The sequence below is a fragment of the Oryx dammah genome, unplaced genomic scaffold (genome assembly GCF_014754425.2).
Source record: "Oryx dammah isolate SB20612 unplaced genomic scaffold, SCBI_Odam_1.1 HiC_scaffold_23, whole genome shotgun sequence".
NCBI lineage: Eukaryota > Metazoa > Chordata > Mammalia > Artiodactyla > Bovidae > Oryx > Oryx dammah.
The window spans coordinates 77,849,069-77,865,140 of record NW_024070207.1 but is presented as its reverse complement, the minus strand read 5'-3'; the positions used below and the strand labels follow the sequence as shown (position 1 = coordinate 77,865,140).

The window sequence follows — 16,072 nt, the reverse complement described above, 5'->3', positions numbered from 1 at the left end:
TACTTTACCAACAAAGGTCCATCTAGTCAAAGCTATGGTTTTTTCCAATAGTCATGTATGGATGTGAGAGTTGGACTGTAAAGAAAGCTGAGCACCAAAGAATTGATGCTTTTGAACTGTGGTGTTGGAGAAGACTCTTGAGAGTCCCTTGGACTGCAAGGAGATCCAACCAGTCAATCCTAAAGGAAATCAGTCCTGGATATTCATTGGAAGGACTGATGCTGAAGCTGAAACTCCAAAACTTTGGCCACTTAATGCGAAGAACCGAATCATTGAAAAAGACCCTGATGCTGGGAAAGATTGAAGGCAGGAGAAGGGGATGACAGAGGATGAGATGGTTGGATGGCATCACTGACATGATGGACATGAGTTTGAGTAAGCTCCAGGAGTTGGTGATGGACAGGGAAGCCTGGTGTGCTGCAGTCCATGGGGTCCCAAAGTCCATGGGGACACGACTGAGCGACTGGACCGAATTCCCTCCCAAGTTAAAAAAATAGTCTTTGGCAAAAGTATTCTCGTGAATTTTTCTATCTGTTCTTATTCTTTTCCTCTTTTACTCTCTAACCACCTTCTTTCTGCTTTTTACCCCCAACTCAGATCTAAAAACAGGTAATATATTTACAAAGTTCAAAAGTCAAAGCTGTAAGGAGTCTCATTCCCACTTCTGACCTCATCCCCCTTGGTTCCTCTTGCCTCCTGTGGGCAATTTTTGGTTTATTTGCCCTTTCAGTAGTCCTTTTTGCAAAATTAAGAATATATGTGTGTGTGTACTTATTATCTCTCCTGTTCTTATACATAAGGTAGCATAGTGGTTACACTGTTGTAGACCTTAGTTTTGTAACCTACAAGTAACATTACTCATTATCAGTACTGCCCATTGAAGAAAAGTGCACAACATAAAAGTTGTGAGTTATGTTTTATTTGAGAACCTTACTGAGAGAGGACTATAGCCGAGGAGCCAGCCACTCAGAAAGCTCTAAGGAATTGTTCTGAAGAGGTGAGGGAGGGGCCAGGATATATAGGAGCAGTTTCCAACTGCTTCTGCAATAAATTATCACACTCAGCTGGTAAATAATCTGCCTGCAGTGAGGGAGACCTGGGTTCGATCCTTGCATTGGGAAGATCTGCTGGAGAATGGATAGGCTACCCAATCCAGTATTCTTGGGCTTCCCTGTGGCTCAGCTGGTAAAGAATCCACCGGCAATGCAGGAGACCTGGGTTCGATCCCTGGGTTGGGAAGATCCCCTGGAGAAAGAAAAGGCTACCCACTCCAGTATTCTGGTCTGGAGAATTCCATGGACTATACATGGGCCGCACAGAGTCAGACACGACTGAATGGCTTTGACTTAACTTTCCTCATTAAATAAAACCTGAATATGAACATCAGATGAAAAGTTAAGTCAGAAACTGCTGTGCTCTTATCTGTTTACAATGCATACCACTGATGTTCTTAAAGCTCCCTAGGAGCCTCAGTGGGCAGAGACCCTGGTTACTATTTCAACACAAAACGGGGAGGGAGGGGGCAGGGAGTAAATACTGTAGAATGTTTTTATTCCAAAGCCAATCAAGGAGAGTATGTGAAGAGAGGAATTACAGGAAAGACTAAGATCTGATAAAGAATTAATAGAATGAAGCACTGGATTAATTCATTCAGTCAGAAATATTTATTAAATGTAATGATCACATTAGTTCAGTTCAGTCACTCAGTCGTGTCCGACTCTTTGCGACCCTATGAATCACAGCACGCCAGGCCTCCCTGTCCATCACCAACTCTCAGAGTTCACTCAGACTCACGTCCATCGAGTCTGTGATGCCATCCAGCCATCTCATCCTCTGTCGTCCCCTTTTCCTCCTGCCCCCAATCCCTCCCAGCATCAGAGTCTTTTCCAATGAGTCAACTCTTTGCATGAGGTGGCCAAAGTACTGGAGTTTCAGCTTTAGCATCATTCCTTCCAAAGAAATCCCAGGGCTGATCTCCTTCAGAATGGACTGGTTGGATCTCCTTGCAGTCCATGGGACTCTCAAGAGTCTTCTCCAACACCACAGTTCAAAAGCATCAATTCTTCGGCGCTCAGCCTTCTTCACAGTCCAACTCTCACATCCATACATGACTACTGCAAAAACCATAGCCTTGGCTAGATGGACCTTAGTCGGCAAAGTAATGTCTCTGCTTTTGAATATACTATCTAGGTTGGTTATAATTTTTCTTCCAAGGAGTAAGCGTCTTTTAATTTCATGGCTGCAGTCACCATATGCAGTGATTTTGGAGCCCCCCAAAATAAAGTCTGACACTGTTTCCACTGTTTTCCCATCTATTTCCCATGAAGTGATGGGACCGGATGCCATGATCTTCGTTTTCTGAATGTTGAGCTTTAAGCCAACTTTTTCACTCTCCTCTTTCACTTTCATCAAGAGGCTTTTTAGCTCCTCTTCACTTTCTCCCATAAGGGTGGTGTCATCTTGATATTTCTCCCGGCAATCTTGATTCCAGCTTGTGTTTCTTCCAACCCAGCGTTTCTCATGATGTACTCTGTATAGAAGTTAAATAAGCAGGGTGACAATATACAGCCTTGACGTACTCCTTTTCCTATTTGGAACCCGTCTGTTGTTCCATGTCCAGTTCTAACTGTTGCTTCCTGACCTGTATACAGATTTCTCAAGAGGCGAACTAAAATGGACTGGAATGGGTGAATTTAACTCAGATGACTATTATATCTACTACTGCAGGCAGGAATCCCTCAGAAGAAATGGAGTAGCCACCATGGTCAACAAAAGAGTCCGAAATGCAGTACTTGGATGCAATCTTAAAAACAACAGAATGATCTCTGTTCATCTCCAAGGCAAACCATTCAATATCACAGTTATCCAAGTCTATGCCACAACCAGTAACGCTGAAGAAGCTGAAGTTGAACGGTTTTATGAAGACCTACAAGACCTTGTAGAACTAACACCCAAAAAAGATGTCTTTTTCATTATAGGGGACTGGAATGCAAAAGTAGGAAATCAAGAAACACCTGGAGTAACAGGCAAATTTGGCCTTGGAATGCGGAATGAAGCAGGGAAAAGACTAATAGAGTTTTGCCAAGAAAATGCACTGGTCATAGCAAACACCCTCTTCCAACAACACAAGAGAAGACTCTACACATGGACATCACCAGATGGTCAACACCGAAATCAGAGTGATTATATTCTTTGCAGCCAAAGATGGAGAAGCTCTATACAGTCAACAAAAACAACCCAGGAGCTGACTGTGGCTCAGATCATGAACTCCTTATTACCAAATTCAGACTTAAATTGAAGAAAGTAGGGAAAACCACTAGACCATTCAGGTATGACCTAAATCGAATCCCTTATGATTATACAGTGGAAGTGAGAAATAGATTTAAGGGCCTAGATGTGATAGATAGAGTGCCTGATGAACTATGGAATGAGGTTCGTGACATTGTACAGGAGACAGGGATCAAGACCATCCCCATGGAAAAGAAATGCAAAAAAGCAAAATGGCTGTCTGGGGAGGCCTTACAAATAGCTGTGAAAAGAAGAGAGGTGAAAAACAAAGGAGAAAAGGAAAGATATAAGCATCTGAATGCAGAGTTCCAAAGAATAGCAAGAAGAGATAAGAAAGCCTTCCTCAGCGATCAATGCAAAGAAATAGAGGAAAAGAACAGAATGGGAAAGACTAGAGATCTCAAGAAAATTAGACAGCAAGGGAACATTTCATGCAAAGATGGGCTCGATAAAGGACAGAAATGGTCTGGACCTAATAGAAGCAGAAGATATTAAGAAGACGTGGCAAGAATACACAGAAGAACTGTACAAAAAAGATCTTCACAACCCAGATAATCACGATGGTGTGATCACTCATCTAGAGCCAGACATCCTAGAACGTGAAGTCAAGTGGGCCTTAGAAAGCATCACTACCAACAAAGCTAGTGGAGGTGATGGAATTCCAGTTGAGTTGTTTCAAATCCTGAAAGATGGTGCTGTGAAAGTGCTGTACTCAATATGCCAGCAAATTTGGAAAACTCAGCAGTGGCCACAGGACTGGAAAATGTCAGTTTTCATTCCAATTCCAAAGAAAGGCAATGCCAAAGAACACTGAAACTACCGCACAATTGCACTCATCTCACACGCTAGTAAAGTAATGCTCAACATTCTCCAAGCCAGGCTTCAGCAATACGTGAACCGTGAACTTCCAGATGTTCAGGCTGGTTTTAGAAAAGGCAGAGGAACCAGAGATCAAATTGCCAACATCTGCTGGATCATGGAAAAAGCAAGAAAGTTCCAATGATCACATTACTGGACCCTAATGGCTTCTCTTGTGGCTCAGTTGGTAAAGAATCTGCTTGCAATGTGGGAGACCTGGGTTTGATACCTGGGTTGGGAAGATCCCCTGGAGAAGGGAAAGGCTACCCACTCCAGTATTCTGGCCTGGAGAATTCCATGGACTGTATAGTCCATGGGGTCTCAAAGAGTCAGACACAATTGAGCGACTTTCACTTTCACAGGACCCTAAGCTACTCTCTATGAATACAAAGGTTTCTAAGCCTTGATTTTAGTGCTTGAGGAGCTAATAGTCTAGGACAAAGCTTCTCCAACTTTAAGGTGTGTATGCAGTATGTTAGTCACTTAGTTGTGCTTGACTCTTTGTGACTCCCTGGATTGTATCCCCCAGGCTCCTCTGTCCATGGAATTCTCCAGGCAAGAATACTAAAGTGGGTAGCCATTCCCTTCTCCAGGGGATCATCTCCCCTCCTCAAACACTCTACCAAAAAAGAAACCCAAAACCATTTTTACAAAAAAGTTTTAATTACTAAAATTAAAATGAAATTTGAGTTTTTAAGATTATACTTTTAAAGGATGAAATATTTTCTAGAATGGATTTTGAAGGAGAATCATACCCTAATTACAATATCTTCTCTTTCTATGGAAAACAGAGTTAAAAATGAGAAAAAAAATTTTAAACTCAGCACAGCAAGAATTATCCAATAAGCAGGAAGTAATTTTTGCTGCTGTCTTGTGCAGTTCTGTTTTTTTTTCCCCTAATGCTCTAAATGTACATGTAGAAGCTTTATACATAGAAATAATAATAATAAATATTATTTTAAAAACTCACCAATCTGAAGTTTCTCTGATTTATGGGCTGGGAGAGGGAGAAGCTAGATAGAAAGGCTGGTAAATTTGGTAGTAATTTAAAAATAAGGTCTACTTGAATAAACCTGAAAGTATGTCACAATTTGCTATTTTCTCAAATATGGAAGAAAAACATGCCTAATCTTAGTAAGTATTCAATCATAACAAAATGTATCTTTTATCAAAGGGAACATGATACTGGAAATTCCTCAGATTAAAATAAGTTTTCTACTTCCTCTGCATTTCTCCAGAGAGCTTTGTACACACAACATGGCATACAGTTCATTTCTCACTAACATAAGACAGATTAGACCACTGTATTTTACTTTTATCATTAAAAAAGTTGTGTCATGATCAAATTTTGGTACACATATGAATAAATTTATACTATAGAAGTGCTCTTCAAAAATTAGTGTTAAATCAACTTCATTTTGACAATATTTATTACAAATCACATTTTATAAACACTAGATAAATTACATACAAAAGCTAGACATAAATATATAGAAGTAAAAAGCAGTACTATGACACAAGAGAAATAATCTAATATAATGTCAAACATCTATAAACTTAATAAAATTACTAAGTTTTCATTGCTAATACATTTGCATGAATCCAAAAGCTATTCAGAAATAAAATGTATAATACTAATCATAATCAAGGTTTAAGGTGATAGAAACAATAACCATAGTACTACTTATTTTTAAAAATCTTTTCAAACATTCAGAAGCAAGAACTGTCCTAAAAGACAAACTAAATCTGGGTAAAAGCTCTTACCTAACTGAAGAGTATAAAATTTTAGGCTTTGGTTAATAGACACTAAATTTAGTGGAAAATTTTAAATTAACATCTGCCTTATATGTAATCTTCCTGAGTTTTTGCTAAAATACCATAGATAAAGAACTCAGTCTATAGCATTGCATAACATTGTACTATATTTTTGGAAGACAAAAAGTATTATGATTTTTTAAATTGTGAATAATGAGATTTAATAATATAATTATGATCAGAAAGAATATGCTTAATTTAGCTTATCTATGAGAAAAATTAATGCCCTCTGACCACTATTTGGCAAAGCTCATTTGTAAATTATGATCAAAATTATATTAAATCCATCACTGATTTTTATTTGCATCTTATAAAATCATTTTGATTTTAATGAGAGGTTATATAATATAGAATGCTCTTGTAAAAAGACTGAAATGATATGATGCTAATACAAGGTGAGGCACAGGGTAGGTGGTCAACATTACTTATTAGTTTAAAGTGAAAAGTCTTTTAATGTATTATTTCTGAACATTGGACATACAATACAGTAGTTGTAAATGAATCTGAAAATATCCACAAAGAGTTTAAACATGAAAATAAATTGTTAGTTACAATTTTAAGAGGAATTTTTACAAGTGATTTTTTTCAGTCTTAGTTTTATCAAAATAGAATTAAATTTAAAAATAGACGTATGAAAGCTAACTTCCAATTAGCTACTCTGTATGGAGAAGGAAATGGCAACCCACTCCAGCATTCTTGCTTGGGAAATGCCATGGATGGAGGAACCTGGCAGGCTATAGTCTATGGGGTTGCAAGAGTCAGACACGACTGAGCAACTAAAGCACACAGCACATGATGTAGATGGCAGGTTCAGTCCCTTCTCACAAGATCAACCTATCAAAATCTTCTGATTACTTTCCGTTACAACAACCCTCTTAAATCAGTTTTCCCTGGGCACTGAATCGATGCACCTAAGGATTGGTCCAAGAATATGGATTTTTAAATAAGTAGCTCCCTCCGGCCCCCTGGTAAATTATTACATTCAGGTTGATCTGGAAAATAATGCTTTAAAGCAACCAAAATAATTTTTATCAGACTTGAACATTGATTGATAGGAATTTATCTAGCTTCTTAACAATCTGCATAATTCATCAAGATGCTTAAGTATTTCTTACGTAAAAATGCTGCAAGGTTTTGTTTTAATTCTAATAGCTCATAAGAGTTGATAAAACAGTAATCACCTTTGTCAACTGCTGGCGATTGGGCTTCTATAGTTTCATTATTCCATATACCTTTTCCTACCAGGAAGCAGAAAAGTCATCTAACAGTTGTATTACAAAACTAAACAATGTGGAATATATTCAAATAAGCATACAACTGTTTAGTCTTTAAACGGTTATACCAACATGAGTTACTTGCAAAACTGGTTATCAAATACCTATTAATTAAAAAATTCAGTTTACAAAGTATTAGGTCAACTCTGTATACAAAATCTCATTTTCCAGATTATGGAACTAGGAAGCAAATATTTAACTGGATATGTATACATGAAAAATGTACACAGGTTCATTTTAACTGATCATCTAGTAAGGAATCCTTCTAAATTAAAAAAGAAAATGGAAGATATTCTCAAACAAGTATTATAGAGTATTGAGTAAAGTGTAAATTAGAGATTTGAAAGAATGTTTAATTAGGATTAAAATAATGAACTGCTAGTCACTTCTGTTTTCTAATAACAGTATCATATGCAGAGAAAACCTACAATCTCACTGAACTGGGTTAAGTGGGTTTTAAGCTGATTAAAACTAATTTAAAACGAACTCTTTCCAAATCTCATGTAAATGATGCAGCATTCAACAATTTATTTTAAAAATGACTTTAACAATTTTAGCATCAGTTTAAAAAAAAGCCATTGCTAACACACAAATTGAAAAGGCTTAATACGAAGTCCTTGGTTCTGCATTCCACTTCATATTCCCATCTGTATATCAGCAAAATTGTAGAAGCTGTCTACATCTCCAGGTGCCGTCTCCTTGCTTTCTGATACAAATATCTACGTTAAATGTAAGAGAAAAAAATAACGTATTAGTAATCCCCAAATTCCAAAGCCCATATCCTCCACAAAACAGTAAAAGCTTGCTATTTAAAAGAAATTCTGGATTTTCTGTAGAATTCATGCAGTATAGTTTCAATTAGCTATGATGTAAATGGAGCTCTTTTTAAAGCATTTATGATATAATTAAAGTCTTTGCTTTATAATGCTTTGGTTGTATTTTACTACTCTTGGAATTTCAGTTTTTAAAATATGTAAACCAATATTATGAAAGCTACTGAATAAAGAGATTCATGTAAAGAACTCTTAATTTCTTTTATTTTCTAATAAGAATCTCAATAGACCAAGAAGCAAAACTTGATATTTTTTTTTCAAAGCTGCTAAAGATATTTTACTAATTTTAAATTAACTATTTTCCAAACATCAACAAAGCAGTATTCAATAGAACCCTTCAAAAACAGCTTTTATAAATGTCTGCCAGAAATCAGAGGAGACCTGAGTTCTATTTATCTTTATCATAACTAGCTGAATGACGCTGACAATTTAATCAACCTCTCTGGGCTCCATTTCCACATCTGTAAAATGAGAAAGTTGGATTAGATAATCTATAACTCATTCAGATCTAAAAGCTCCAAATCATATAAACATTTTCTCTCTGTTTCCTTTTCTATTCAATCTGATTATATTTGCCCTCTCCCTTAGTACTTGTTGCAATGATCAAATGAGACAAAAGACAAAGTACTTTAAATTATGCAAATTCAAAGGCCCATAAGCTAAATCAGACTACAAAACCAAACGTTTCCTCTCAGATATTTATTTAAAAAGTTACGTATACTCATTTAATCCTCTTATATGTTTGTTTCTAAGCTATATTAAGTTAAAATTTGAAATTCTTAGACTCATCAACCACATCTAGAAAATACCTACATGTAATGATTTCTAGATATAGCTCAAGTTTTGATGAAGCATTCCTGAAGCAAATAAAAGTGAACACTGAGCAATAGGCTTGTCCATTTAAAGTATACAATCTTAGAAATGTAACATTTTCAGCATATCACTATTTTTATTTATTTGCCACACTGTGTGGCTTGTGAGGTCTTAGTTCCCTGACCAGGGATGAAACCTATGCTGCCTACACTGGAAGCACAGATTTTTAACCATTGCACTGCCAGGGAAGTCCCAACATATCACTGTTTTTAAAAAAGGAAGAACTTGAAGAGACATTTGACTTTAGAAACACGTATGATTGAGATTTTTAACATGTAGACACTTTGTAAATTTTTAAGCTATTAAAATTTCAGTTTGGCAAGGAAAAACCAAAGCTTAGTTCTCAATTGTTTACCAAAAGTTTTAAAAATCATGATGTGCTAAAAGTACTATTTAATTGTAATGAAAAGAGAAGGAAATGAAAGGTTTGATTGAAATATAGTCAATAGTATCTTGTACCTTGGTCCCCCTGAATGTCTCGTTGGCAATAAGTTGACATCCTTCTACAGCGCCATCTCCATTGAACTCCAAGGCAATAACAGGACCTATAAGCAAACCCAGGAAGTGTTGTCTTATCATGAATACAAATCTATTCTCAAATTAATCTTCTTATTCTTCCTTGAAAAATCTACAGCCTTTTCTTTGGGGGTAAGAGAAAAGAAAGAAGAGAGTAGACAGATAGGACACATCACTTCAGCTACTTCTTACTCTAATCATAAAACAAATTAACATAGAGTTTTATCCCATGACAAATAGTGTCAGTGCCATTACAAGTCTAGTGTCACATTTTTAAGTGTTGTGAATAGTCTGGCTTTTCTGGCTTTCATTCTTCTATGACAACTATAAAAAGTCCACCCATTTAGCAATACAAAAAATAGCTGATAAAATGACAAATAAGATCAAAAGCTATTCAAGTCATTTTGCCAGGCAGCCAGTCTTTCTTCCAACTCCCCCACTTACAGCCAAGTTTTGGGCCACCAATAATGAAGCGAAGCCAAGTAGGAATTGAGGCCAGGTACCAAAAGTCATGATCATCTGAAAGTGTTTTCTTGAATGTACCATAAAACTATATTCTAGAACCAAAGAACAAGCTTTTATTTTTTAATTCTCTGGATAGAACATTTGTGCCTCCTTTTCCATACTTAATTTGATTACTTTTAAACCACCTGTACTTGAAATTCTGGTGTAAAGATTCGCGATTCAGTTTGGGCTGGGATTTAAATGCAGCACTGGCACTACTGGTGTCAAGTTATTGGCAAACATGCCTTTCAGTTCAATTCAATTTTTTCAGTTATATTCCTAATAGATTTGCTCTTTATCTCCCAGTAATGTAGAAGTTCTGACCTCCAGGAAATTATAAATTTCTTGAAAAAAGACATTAATCTATTAAACAATATGGAACAAGGGAGGATAATGAAGTATTAAGGAATGAAATACTAAGATGAATGTAGACATGTGCCTCAGAACAAGGCACAAGAAGGAGAGAAAAGGGCTTGTGACTTAATACAGACAACAAATATAGAAAAGGCAGGCTATGTCACAGTCAACTATACAATTAGATACACTGAACAAGTTTGAGCTTTGGCAGCATCACAGTATGTAGATCAAGATAGGTGCTGAGTAAAGAAGATAACTGAGAAATATTTTCTCAGAAAAAACAAATGGATGAGTCTATGTCTGAGACAAGAAACGAATAAGATCAACCTGGAATATCTTGTTGAGCCAAAAAACAATCAGGCTATCAAAGACCAATAGGGTTTTATCAAAAGGATATAGGAGCCAGCTTGAAGAGGCTACTAATGGCCAAAGATGATACATAGTGAGATCAGAAGGAATAATGATGGCAACTTATTAAAACATACCGAACACATAAAGTCATGAGCTCATAACATTCAAAAAAGACACAAAATTCATTGGACACCATTGAACGTTGCTAGGGCACCAACTTTTTACTCTGAAAATTGATGTTTAATGATTTTTCCTTTATTTACTTTGCATTTCTGATATGAAGCATATTTCAAGTTAGTCAAATAGCTCAGTGTACAAGAAGTTTTGTTAATATCCATTAATAAATGCAGAGGTAGTGACACAATTAGAAAATGATCATTTTGAAACTGTTAATAAAATAACTGGATCAGGCAACAATCATCAATGGCTTTAGCATCCCACAGGGAAGACTGACAGGAAACTACAATAAAAAGATTGTCACCACCTGAGCCTAAGAATCTTAGCATCACTAGAAGTACAACAATCAAACATTATGTGCCTTCTCATTACAGAAAAGAGTACAACCTGTGAAATATTCTTACCCTCCACCACCCCCCCCAAAAAATAAACTCCTTAAACCTGAGTGTAAACAAGGCTTTGATTTAACTTCTAATCCACAAGAACTACAGAAGGACAAATTAAACAAACCCATGCATACTATGGGACAATTGACCAGGTTTCTTTTACAAGACAAAGGCATGAAACAAACAGGGGATGGGGAATACCTGTTTCTGGTTAAGAGTAATATAAGATACAAAACCACCACCTCCAGTGAGTGAGAAGGCCAATTTTAGATCTGGATCAAATGAATTGTAAAAATACATAAAGAATGTTTTTAGACAATTAGGGAAATTTGAATATGGACTAGTCAGTAGATATTAAGAAATTGTTAATCATGTTGGATGTGATAATACATACCACTTAGGAGAACATTTGTATAGTATATAAATTATATCTTTATTTAAAAAGAAAACAGTCATTTTTAACTTCATTTTGTTTAGGACACATACTGAAATGTTTAGGGAGGAAATGACAGGACATATCAAAACTTGATTAAAACACTTCAGCAGAAAAGAATATAGATTATTTTTAAAAGTATGGCAAAAAGTTGATAAAACTGGGGTATGGATACACATGGAGTCATTGGAAGCTACTTTAGAGATAGTACATATAGAAATTTGCAAAAAAGAGTTTAAAAATACATTTTAAACTGAATAAATATTGAACTAAAAAGAAAAAGTTGATAATATATGGTTTCCAGTTTTGCAGAGAATGGAAAGTTTTAATTAAGGTAGAATGGAATATGCTTTTATTCAGGATCACTAAAAGATACATATATATATATAGATACATATATATACACACACAAATATATATATATATACACACTATATATGTATAAAGTCAGACATTTATTACTGAAAGTTCCTGTATTCTACAAAGACAATAAAATCTATAATTTGGAAATACAGTTTTGGTAGAATTACCCAAGTATGTAACTTGGTTGCTATCCTTTGAATAGAACATTAGGAACTTCTGATAAGTGACTTAATTTGCCAACAAAGAAACATCAACCAAAAAGGTGGACAAGCGTATCAATTTTGATTAACATGTGTGCATTACCCTAGATTTTAAAAAAACTACACCACCAACAATGCCGTTTTTAAGCAGTTCTAGTCATCTCTGAAGCAGAGAAGGCAATGGCACCCCACTCCAGTACTCTTGCCTGGCAAATTCCATGGATGGAGGAGCCTGGTAGGCTGCAGTCCATGGGGTCACTAGGAGTCAGACACGACTGAGCGACTTCACTTTCACTTTTCACTTTCATGCATTGGAGAAGGAAATGGCAACCCACTCCAGTGTTCTTGCCTGGAGAATCCCAGGGACGGGGGAGCCTGGTGGGCTGCCGTCTATGGGGTCGCACAGAGTCAGACATGACTGAAGCGATTTAGCAGCAGCAGCAGCAGCAGCAGTAGCAGTCATCTCCAGTCATCTAATGACGAGGACTACAATGACTTCAAAGTGATTACTTCAAGTGATTATTTCAAACTGAATTATGAAGTCAAGAAGATCACTGGTCATGTTTTCGGTGTTTTAATGTGAGTGTCTTATCAAATAGCTTGCAGTAGCTTTAAATCTAAATATTTGAACTATCATGAAAAAAATGTGAGACTCTGAAGTAAACAAAAATGATTTCTGGATATCCTATCTAATGAACTCTGTGTTATTTAACATGACCTTGGAACAAGCCAGTATTGCGTTTCAGTTAGATTACAGCAACAGCCTCCCAGCTGGTCTCTCCGTTTTTCTCTTAGAGTGACCAGAATGATAAAAGCTACATTTTAAAGGGACCATGGCATTCCTATGCTCTAAAACCTCCAGTAAAATATGTCTATATTTTTCTTATTTTTAATTGTTCTAAAAATAATGGACAGTTTAGGGAGCAGGATTACCTGAGATGCTGTCTCCCAGGCTTGAAGTCCTAAAACTTTCCACCCAAATAAAACACAACTCTTAACATTTAGGTTGTGGATATATTTTTCTAGTTGGCACTTAAAAATTTATTTATTTATTTGGCTGCTCTGGGTCTTAGTTGCAGCATGTGAACTCTAAATTGTGGCACAGAGATCTCATTCCCTGCCCAGGGATCAAACCCAGGCCCCCTACATTGGGAGTGTGGAATCTTGGCCACTGGGCCACCAGGGAAGTCCCTTGTTGACACTTAAGGTTCCAATTCTTACAAATATGGATCAATTTATACCACAGAAGGACAGTGAATGTGAAAAAGAAGAACTGCAGAAAGAACCTGAGGACAAAGAACATGGAAAAGAACTGTGGAAAAACGTGAGAACAATGGACATGAAAAAGAACTGCAGAAGAAACTTGGTTTTACCCTACACATGCATAGCTTAATACTCAACAACAGAATTAAGAGAACTCTAAGCAGAAATTTAGAGTTATTTCTTTGTAAAGCTGCTCCTCACTGTTATTTCCTATAAAACCCATCTGCCTACACCCAGAGAAACTGATCTTATTCCTTTCAATTGAAGGATACCATCAGGTTTTCCTGGTATCACTTTTCTTGAAACTTAAGTCTGCAATTGTCTCAAGGCAGAATGCCAAGATCATCAGGGGACTCAATTTATCTCTCTCTACTTAGCAAAACACATTCTAAAAAGGATTCTGAAAATGACATTTTGCATTTATTTCAATAATTTGAAAATTATTTCAGAAAAGATATACAGAGAGCTTACTATAAATTGTTAATTTCATTTTTTCTAAAGAAATATTACAGTTAGGAGTGCATGGTAACTGTTAAAGAATTTTTTTCCAAAGTTAAAAAAGAATATTTGACTAATAGTCTTTGAGAAAAATAGTTCATATATCACACTGATTCCCTCTTTTATTGAGAAGCTCTCTTGAAGTCATGTAAGAATTTGTGAAAGAGAAATAATGCATAATTCAGGGAGAAGGGAGGGAAGAGAAGGGCAGTAAAAAAGAAAGAAAAGGAACAAAATAAAGAAAACCAGTAGGAAATGCTGGCAACTGTGGAGAAGGAGGAACAATGAGGGGGAAAAGGAGAAAAGAAGAGGAGTAAGAAGAAGAAGAAATGGAGGAAACAATGCTACTTCATTTCTAAGATTGTGAATAAGGCTTGTCCAGAACTTTTATTACACTTGTGTTGAAGCTTGTATTATCAAAAAAGGAGAAAATAAGCCCTGCATAAATGACATGAGAAACAAAAAAATGGTAAATGAAAATATTTAGAAATAACCATGGTAAAAAGTTTAAAGCAGTAGGATGAATATAAAAAAGAAAAATAAAAATTAACTTTTTCTTCCATAAGCTTTCTTTAAAACTGAAATAAAGGGCTTCCCTGGTGGTCCAGTCATTAAGAATCTGCCTTGCAACCGTGCAGAGAACACTGGTTTGATCCCTGGAAGATCCCACATACCGCAAGGCAACTGAGCTCGTGTGCCTAGTGTATGTGCTCTGCAAAAAGAGAAACCCCTGCAATGAGAAGTCCTGACACTGCAACTAGAGAGTAGCCCCCGCTCGCCAGAACTGGAGAAAGCCCTTGTGTAGCAACAAAGACTTAGTGCAGCCAAAAATAAATAAATATTTTTAAAAACTTAAAAAAATGAAATAAAGAGTATAGTTATTCAACACTGAGATCACACTCTTAAGTACCTCCATTTTTTCCCACTGAAGGATATTTTACATATTCCTTTTATTTTACGTTTCTCTAATAATGAAGGATGTTGAGTTTCTCACTTACTTGTACTGTGAATGCTTCATATCCATTGCTTCTTTTTATTGGACTTTTGGATTCTCTTTGCTGATTAGCAGTGTATATAAGTCATAGAAATAAGGGCTTTATATGTGATATTATGTACAAATGATCAAAGCATATCTAGAATTTGTTCCCTTCTCTCCACCTCTTTCCATGACAATGGACTTACTGGACAATATTTCTCTCCTGAGTGACTACAATAATCTTGCAACCTTATTTCTTATTTCTGCTGAAAAGATATTAGATGCCCAGAAGCGTTTCTGTGGTTAGGGGATTAACAGCAGACAACTCTTGTAGAGGAACAACTTCTGATAAATTGAATGTGTTCTTGAATGTCTATTAAAATCCTTGAGAAAAAGAAAAAACTGACAGTTTAATAATGTGAACAATGCATTAGGTGTTTGTAGCATATATAATGGAGAAGGCAATGGCAACCCACTCCAGTACTTTTGCCTGGAAAATCCATGGGCGGAGGAGCCTGGTAGGCTACAGTCCATGGGGTTGTGAAGAGTTGGACACGACTGAAGCGACTTAGCAGCAGCAGCAGCATATATAATAGTAAAACATATAGCAATGACACAAGGATAGGAAGGAAATCAGTAATAGCAACATATCTGGACAATCTCTCAAATGTTTGGAAAATAAACATTATACTTCTAAATAATCCCTGGATCAAATGGAATGTCTCAAGGGAAACTACTACATCAGGGGTCAGCACACATTTTCTGTAAAGGGCCAGATGGGAAACATTTTAGGCTTAGTGTCTAAATACAATGTTTGCCACAACTAATCATCTCTGCAGCAGAGATGTAGCAGCAAAACATAATAAATAAACAAGTGTGGCTGTGCTCTGATAAAACTTCATTTACAAAATATATAGTAGGCCATACTTTGCCAAACCCTGAGTTAAATGAAAATAAATCATATCAAAATTGGCAGGATGCAGCTACAGCAGCACTTAAAGGAAAATTTCTAACACAAAATACATATACAGTCAATCTTCATTATTTGCAGGTTCCTTATTTGCTAATTGCTTACTTGGTAAAATTTATTTTACCAAACAGGCAAAA

General features: G+C 36.1%; 1 protein-coding gene across 2 annotated transcripts in view; it reads right to left on the bottom strand.

Annotated features, from left to right (window-relative positions):
- Window positions 1–5,558: 5,558 nt before the first annotated feature.
- RP2 (RP2 activator of ARL3 GTPase) overlaps window positions 5,559–16,072 on the bottom strand; it is a 52,836-nt gene continuing 42,322 nt past the window's right edge. For both annotated transcript variants that reach the window (XM_040265834.1, XM_040265835.1), the window contains 2 exons: window positions 9,401–9,486; window positions 5,559–7,954 (listed from right to left, as the gene is read on the bottom strand). In XM_040265834.1, coding sequence (XP_040121768.1) covers window positions 7,871–7,954; window positions 9,401–9,486 — 170 coding nt within the window. In that variant the 3' untranslated portion in view covers window positions 5,559–7,870. The remainder of the gene's footprint in view (window positions 7,955–9,400; window positions 9,487–16,072) is intronic.